The following is an 8,559-nucleotide window of genomic DNA, read 5'->3' on the forward strand; positions in this document are numbered from 1 at the left end:
TACTCATTAATTATTACTTACCATACCAATAAAAAGATTAACCGTTATTTATAATATTTTAATTAAAATTTATTTTTCAAATATAATTTTACAATAAATTTTTTTGAGATATATTAGTACTAAAAAAATTTGGGACCTTTTTTTGGACCTAAAGCCCTTGCTTGACTGTTTGGGCTTTAAGCCGGTCCTGGTTACCACTGTCTCCAAAGAGATATGCCAAAAACAGAAACTTCAATCTTTTCCAGCTTGATTCTCAAAAATGGAAAGGCATCTCCTCATATAATTGAGTATTATGTTGAGCAATCACCATTTCAATACCAGCCATTATATATTTATTGAAAAACATTAACATTATGTTCGTTTTGAGAGGAATGAAAAGAGAAAAGTGTTGAGAATGAAAAGGGGTAATTTGATAGGTAAGAAAGTAAAATAAAAAACAAATAATGAAGTATTTATAAAATTTCCATTTTACCCCTATACATGCATTTTTTTTTGCGTCAATCAATTTTTTTTTATAAAAAAATTAACATGCATATAATCAATTATGCGTTTAAGTTGAAAGAATAAGGATGAAAGTGTAAATTTTCTGCCGGACCACTCAATCCATTTTCACCTAAAAAATGAGATGAAAGGCAATGAAAAGCTACATTAAATCGGCTCAATATTTTACGTTAAACAAGTGTCCCTCGTTTATCTCTGGCATGGCAATAGTGAAAGTGGGAGTGTGGCACTATATGAACTCGTAGTGTCTTGTATCTTGTTTTTAAACGTTAATGGTATACAAGGCATGTATAATCAATTATGCTTTGGCATACATAATCGATTATATGCATGTTAAATTTTTATTTTTTTAAAAAAAAGTTGATTGACTCAAAAAAAAAATGCATATATAGGAGTAAAATGAAAATTTTATGAATACTTCATTAGTCGTTTTTTATTTTATTTTCTTACCTAGAAAATTACTTTAATGTAAATCTTTTCCTCTCTTTGATTTACTCTCTTTCATATCTATCAAAAAACTTCACTTTCATTCTCACTATATTTTTTATATCTTTTCATTCTCCACCCTTTTGTCTGTTTTCATTCCGGTCAGAGCGATTATAATGTTAATGTTTTTCAATAAATATTCTTATGATACAAGTAAATAAGACCATTTATTACTAGACCGACCCTAAAAGTTAAGTTGGCGGACCCTAGACCCTAGTAGTTACTTCTTGTATTGGTTTTCTTTTACTATTAGAGCTCATCACTGGTATAAATATGTACTGCCAAAATGAAGTTTTCCCATATTCCGTTTTATTTGACTTGCATGTGTACCTCACAAACACCATCAACCCTAAATGAATTTACCCACATGCAGCTTGGCAATACGTAAAAATGAGGGAATTAATCAAGTATCTAATGTCCTATGCCCCATGACTTTGGATGATTTCATTCGCCTTAAGATCACTGATTATTTCGCTCTTGTTTCTAATTTTGTTTGGGGAAAAACTTTACTAAAATATTTTTTATACAAAATTAACAAATAATTAGATTTATTCTTGGCTTTTATTAAGTTACATTTTAATGAGTTAAAACTACATTACGTCATAATACCTTTTTAATTAGATTTATTTTCTGTAAAACTTTTACTTGATTTTTGAAGGAAAATAAAACCTAATATTATTTTAATAAATATAATTTTATGCCTAAGAATAAAAAAAATGTGCCCGAACAAAGAATAAATTATTATTGACTTCATCTTTATAATTTCATTTGCTTACTAAAGTAATTATAAAAATCGGGAATATAAAGGACAGCAGTGTGAGATAAATTGGCAAATAAAAAACTTAACTTATTTTTAGAAAGAATCAAAGGTTAGAATAACCAACTAAAGGCAAAGATAAGTTGGAAGAGATTTATTTTAGCTTAATTTTTTATTTCCTAGATATTGTTCAAAGAGGAAATATTTTAGGCAAACTTGCAAAACTCTGATGATTCTCAGAGTCGAGTTTTTATTGGATACTTGTAAATAGTACTCTAACGTTCAAGAGTCACAAGATATTTTTAGTATTTATCTTCTATTAATAGTTGAAATTTTTATTTAATTGTTTGATAAATATTTTTTTTAGTAATTTTTAATGCTATTTAAAATAGTATTTTTTTAAAAATGCTATGACTTGTATATTCTAGTCTTTTATATTATTTTTTTTGTTTTTGGACATTTATTAGATTTTCTTTTTAATCTTTTCTATTTAAGGAAAACATTTGTATCTATTTATGTAATTTTATATTTTTTAACTAGTCCAATAGATAATTTTATCAAATACTTATTGTTCAATAAAATAATTTTTTAATTAGCTTTCAGTTAACAATAACTTTTCAGCATTCAAGTAAGTTTTCAGTTAATTTTGTCTAACATAACCTAAAGTTATGTTTCATAAGACATTTTTTAGATTAAAAAAATTATTAACTAAAAAATTTATTTGATTGTTTGGTAAACAGTATTTTTTTTAATAATATGTAGCGCTTTTTAAACATACTTAAGTAATATTTTTTAAAACGATAGCTTTTAAATTTTTATATTTTTTTTCATTTTTATCCTTAATGTATTTATTCAATTTTCTAATTATCTTTTTTAAATAAATCATAATTTTATTATTTTTTTGTTATTATATTTTTTAATTACTTCAACCGTTAATTTTAATGAATACTTAAAATTTAATAAATTAATTTTTAACTTTCAATTAATTTTTCTCTAAATCAATGTTTACTTAAACATATGGGAGAAATTGAGAGTACTGTACGTTAGGCTAGTTAGGCTTACATCTTCAGCCGAGGTGGCGTCATGATTAATTTGTGATATTTTTTATTAACAAACTGTGTTCATGAACTAATATTTCAAGCCCGTATACAAACTTTGTGCATAATAAGAAAGATTATATTAATAGGATTTAATTCATATAATTGAATAAGATATATGAATATTGTAATTTTTTATTACCGTATTCAATTCTTACTAATAAAAAAAAGTTATTGAGTCAGTCATGGGAAACATTAAATTGTTATATATGATCATGTGACAAATAATTTGGCATGGTAGCACTGAGTCAACGTATTTGCTTTATTAATTCATTTCTATGGGCCTAAGTAGGCCAGACATGGACCAGAATACAAGAGTTGCTTGAATTTATATTTTTTTTTTAAATACTCGACGATTTAACACAGATGTAGCATGAATAAAATTTGTAAGATTTAAATATATTTTTTATTCTGACAAATGTATAAATTTTTTATTTCTAATAAAAAAATTAATTGTTGATTCTTTGATAAATTTAAAATCTTGTTTTTTATTTTCTAAACTTATTTAGATAGTGGTTTAAATAGAGAAATAAAATAATTTAGATGGTGCATTAAGAATAAAAGTAAAACTTTAAATTTATCAGGACAACAACGATTTTTTTTAATAAGAATCAAAAATAAAATTCGGTCACTTATATAAAAAAAAATATTTAAGCTAGTTTATAATCAGGTGGATCACTCAATGTGTGCTCCTTGGCTATTGCATTTCAAAACCTCATAATAATTCCACATTTTTTTTATTTGAGTTGGTGAATCGCTTCCGAGAAAGAAAAGAAAATCAATTGCCATCTGAACACTGATGTAGAGCATGATTGGAACCGCGTCTTCCACCCAATAAATTCACGTCCAAAGGCTCTTTGCAGCAGAAGCTAGAACTAAGTGCTTCAGCTTTGACGTGGAAAACCACGTCCCGGATTCTAAACCAAATACACTAGTAATTGGGGGTAGCTTGTGCGTTAAAAGTAAATTGATTCTCACATGTGGATATTTTTAATTTCACGTCGGTACCCTTCATTCATACTTTTGGTAACGACATTTCAACAGTACGTCACCGGCATCCACTTTTTAGCTAGGAGCCATTTCTATCACTTATTATTGATTGGTTTAAGAGATTTTTAGTCATTGGAGAAGGTAGCATGATAGGGGATAATAAGTGATGAATCCCAAAAATTTTAGTTGTAGAATAATACTCAATAATCAAACGCAAGTCTTAAGAATTCTTTTCCCTAACTTGCTTGTATTGAAAAAAAGTTTTCTATAAAAAACATAATACAATCTTTCATTTCAAATGTTTTATTGATTAAGTGACACCCGTATTTGAACTGAGAAAAAAGGATTTACACATTTATAAATTAGTGAGAGCAAAACTTATATTATAATTTTTTTATAGAGGTAAATTACAAGCACACAAACATGTTATATTAAAGAAGAAGAAAAAATTAGTGGGGGCTATTACCTTCTTCCTCTTCTATGTAGGATAATTATGGCGAGAAGATCAGTAATATTACAAGAGTACCTATACGCTCAAGAATTTAACAGCTAGGATCTTCCAAAATTTCTAGATCATTGGATGCCACCTACTCATGTTGCTACAAAAGGAGATCAATTGACTAATTGTAATGCAAATGGAAAGGCTTGTTTCTGGTCATGCACCTGATCATTAGCTTGAAGTGGCTAGTTTGTGGCAATACATATTTTATTTTACTTTTTAACTTCGATATCAATGAGTTTACAAAAGACTACATAAAGAAAAATATGTGAATATTAAAACCTTTTTGTTAAATATACACACAATTAATTTTAAGTTAAGTTTTCAAACAATATTTTATAATATAAGAAAATCCAGTGGCGTATCCAAGAACTTGATGAGTACAGGTAAATTATAAAAATTGAAATTATATAAAACTAAATACGGTAAAATACAAAAATATAAGATTTAATTATTTGTATTTTTTTTCAAAAAATCTTACTTGAGATTTTTTCAAAATTAGGTGGTGCACTTCTACACCCTCTATCGTGTAGGTCTACTACCAATGCAAAAATTAATTTTCTAATATACGATATTTATACAAAATCACATTATTTTAAATTAATATTTATTTAATATTAATTCTATAAAATCATTTTTTATTACAACTATATATAAAAATCACGTTGATCCATAACTATTTTTACAAATATGCATCTAAATGTAATAGACAAGCATGCTATATAGTAAAGTTGTGGCTCAATTGATCAAACAATGAGTTGTAGTTCAATTGGTCAAACAAAACACATCCATAACTTATTATAAGTTTTAATGTGTATCTATATTTGATTCTTAGGGATAAAAAACATATTACAACCTTATCTACCTTTTAAATTGTTTAAAGGATGTTTCAGATGCATTCCACTATGAATCAAGTAACGAAATTATAATTTTTAAGATTGTAAATCCAACCCTTCATAAACTATCAACCCTTGAAAATGGTTGTGGTTGTCGTTTTGACTATTAATGGTGTGAATAGTCTACTCAACAAAAAACATCGTGTGAACAGTGGGTTGGTCCCTCCCCCGTATAATCTTGGAAAAAAGTGTCGTGAATTTTATAATTTAGTGGAAAAAGAACAAATTGTGAAAAATTGATTGAAAAACTAAGAGTTATTTTTGAAAAAAATATTCTCTATTTTTAGAAAGTAAAATATTTTTTGTTCCTTAAAATATTTTTAAGTTTAATTTTAGTTTTTTATATTAAATTTGATTTTAGTTTTTATATTAAAAAAATTATATACTTTTAGTCATTGCAATTTTTTTTAATTTTTTTTGTCTCTCATGATGACTAGAATTACATCATTTTTTATATATAATTATAAGGACTTAAAAATACTAAATTTTTATATGGATTAAAATTAAAATTCAAAATATTTAGGAGGAAAAAAAATACTTTACCCTTATTTTTAATTATAAAAACATATAATATTTATTTAATTTTTAAATGTTTATATAAAAAAATTAAATTTATTTATATTATTTTATATATTTTTTAACAAAAATATGACATTTTTAATTAAAAAATAAAAATATTTTCTTAAATCATGCTGCTATGCCTAACTATATAGCTTCTACTTTAGTGGAAGTGGATTTGACAATTTAATTTGTAGAAAAGTAGTTATTTGTTTTTAAAGTTGCTATAATATCAAGTAATTAACGGTGAGTTATATTAAGTTACAGGGTTGAAATTGAACTATTATTAGCATGTTTGGATGCCCTTTAAAATTATGGTGACTATCTCAGAAACCATGGTGTCATCATGATTTTTCCAAAGAAACTATATGTTGCTTCACATTCCCCGTGATTTGATAATTGATTTTTATTCATCTTATCGTCACCCCAAACATATTATATGTAGGTTGGTTGAGAGGGCAGAGGGTAAGGTGGGAGACTGAAACATGTCTTTCACCATGAGAAAGAGTTTTTACATCATTAGATATATTCATTTTAACATAAATGGACGAGTTTTATTTCTTTTTCGATTTATATTCAATTTTTTTTATCCCTATTTTCGAGTACCATAATACCCTCATCTTTGACAATATCCTCCTTCATCTCCTAGACCCTCGTTGTTGAGCCCATAGGTATAAACCTCATGGACTCCACCTCCGTAAGTCAAGTGTCAGGTTAATTATAGAGAAAATCACTCATGAAAAGTTCATGTTGCTAATAAGCCTTTTCAATTTTTATAAAGAGACGAAACTCATACAATAGTTTATGCATCATCATAATATTTTTTGTGTCTCTCTTGTTGGAGCAATAAAGTTCTCACACACACTCACATTATGCACTCACTCACTCTATGTTAGAGAATAAGAGAAGATGATGAAGGAATTGATTGAGAGAAAATAAAGGAAACTTAGAATTTTGAATTAAAATTTCTGCATTCTCATTCATCTCATTCATGATCACTATTATTTTTATATACACTGTACATGTAGCTATAACAACCTTCATAGCTGTCAAACTAACTTCAAAATGAATTACTAACTAACTCCTAACTAACTAACTGAATTACGACATACATCAACATCCTTCCTTAATTCAGATTTGTCAAGGATGTCACTCCTAACTTGTCTCTCAATTCCTTGAACTTGATAGACTTCAATGGCTTAGTTAGTATGTCTACAACTTGATCTTCATACATACAAAACTCCAATTCAAGCTTCTCCTTACTCACTTGATCATGCAAGAAATGAAACTTGGTTTCAATATGTTTACTCCTGCCATGTGCCACATGATGCTTAGCTAAATCAATTGCTAATTTGTTATCAATCAACAACCTCATAGGACTGCAATCTCTTAAGTTGAGTTCTTCCATTAAAGCTTCCAGCCATAGAGCTTGACAAGCTGCCATAGTAGTAGCAATATATTCTACTTCACATGTTGACAAAGCAACTACACTTTTCTTCTTTGAGCACCAAGAGATTGGTGTTGTTCCAAATTTGAAAACATACCCAACAATGCTTTTCTTATCATCCTTATCACCACACCAATCTGAATCACTATAACCAAACACTTCTCCTTCTAAATTCTTCTGACTGTAAGGATATAAAATGTCAAGATCCAATGTTCCTTTCACATACCTCAGAATCCTCTTTACTGCCAGGAAGTGAGGTGTCTTTGGTTTCTCCATAAACCTGCTTATCAACCCAACACAATAGCCAATATCAGGTCTGGTGTTACATAGGTACCTTAATGAGCCTACAATTTGCTTGTACAATGTAGGATCAACTTCTTTCTCATCCCCATCTATTTGCAGCTTAATTCCAGTTTCAGTGGGTGTGATAACAGAATTGCACTCCATCGTATTGAACCTCTTTAGAATATCTTCTACATACTTCTTTTGATGCATGAAAATCCCTTTACTAGTATAAACAAATTCAATACCCAGGAAGTATGATAGTTCACCAAGATCAGACATCTCAAATTCTTCCATTATTCTTCCTTTGAACACTCTTATATCTTCTTTACTACTGTCAGTCACTAGCAAATCATCTACATAGAGACATATTATCAAAAGCTCACCAGAATTTGTGTTTCTGACATAAATTTCATGCTCAGTAGTGCACTTGGTGAAATTTTGTTGGACTAGAAAGCTATCAATTTTCATATTTCAAGCTCTAGGAGCCTGCTTAAGGCCATATAGTGCCTTATTCAACTTGTAAACTTTATCCTCTTGTCCTGCCACTACATAACCAGGTGGTTGAGTTATGTAGACTTCTTCTTCAAGTGGCCCATTCAAAAATGCTGACTTCACATCAAGTTGATATAGAGACTAGTTTCTATTGCTAGCAGTTGCCACAATGAGCCTAATAGTTTCAAGTCTTGCAACTGGAGCGAAAACCTCATTGTAATCCAAGCCATGTTTCTACAAAAATCCCCTTGCTACTAATCTTGCCTTATACTTGGATACATCTCCATTAGGCTTTACTTTTGTCTTATAGACCCACTTCACATCAATTGGTCTTTTTCCTTGAGGTAAGTGGACTAACTCCCAAGTCTGGTTCTTCTCAATTGATCTCAATTCTTCTTTCATAGTTGCTCTCCAATGTGAACTTTGTGAGGCTTCATCATGTCTCATTGGTTCTGATTCAGCAAGTAGGGCAAAGTGCACAGAATCCCCTTCTATAGTGATTGTTGTATCAGGATACAATTCATACTCTCTAAGTGTTTGTGGTACTTGTC

General features: G+C 28.6%; 1 protein-coding gene across 1 annotated transcript; it reads right to left on the reverse strand.

The window, feature by feature from the left end:
- Window positions 1-6,910: 6,910 nt before the first annotated feature.
- Window positions 6,911-7,984, reverse strand: LOC106794434 (uncharacterized mitochondrial protein AtMg00810-like). The gene has a single exon (XM_014761702.1). It carries the CDS (start codon window positions 7,982-7,984, stop codon window positions 6,911-6,913), a length of 1,074 nt encoding a protein of 357 aa, XP_014617188.1.
- Between the last annotated feature and the right edge of the window lie 575 nt (window positions 7,985-8,559).

The sequence above is a fragment of the Glycine max genome, chromosome 9 (assembly GCF_000004515.6).
Source record: "Glycine max cultivar Williams 82 chromosome 9, Glycine_max_v4.0, whole genome shotgun sequence".
In the NCBI taxonomy this organism is placed as follows: Eukaryota; Viridiplantae; Streptophyta; class Magnoliopsida; order Fabales; family Fabaceae; genus Glycine; species Glycine max.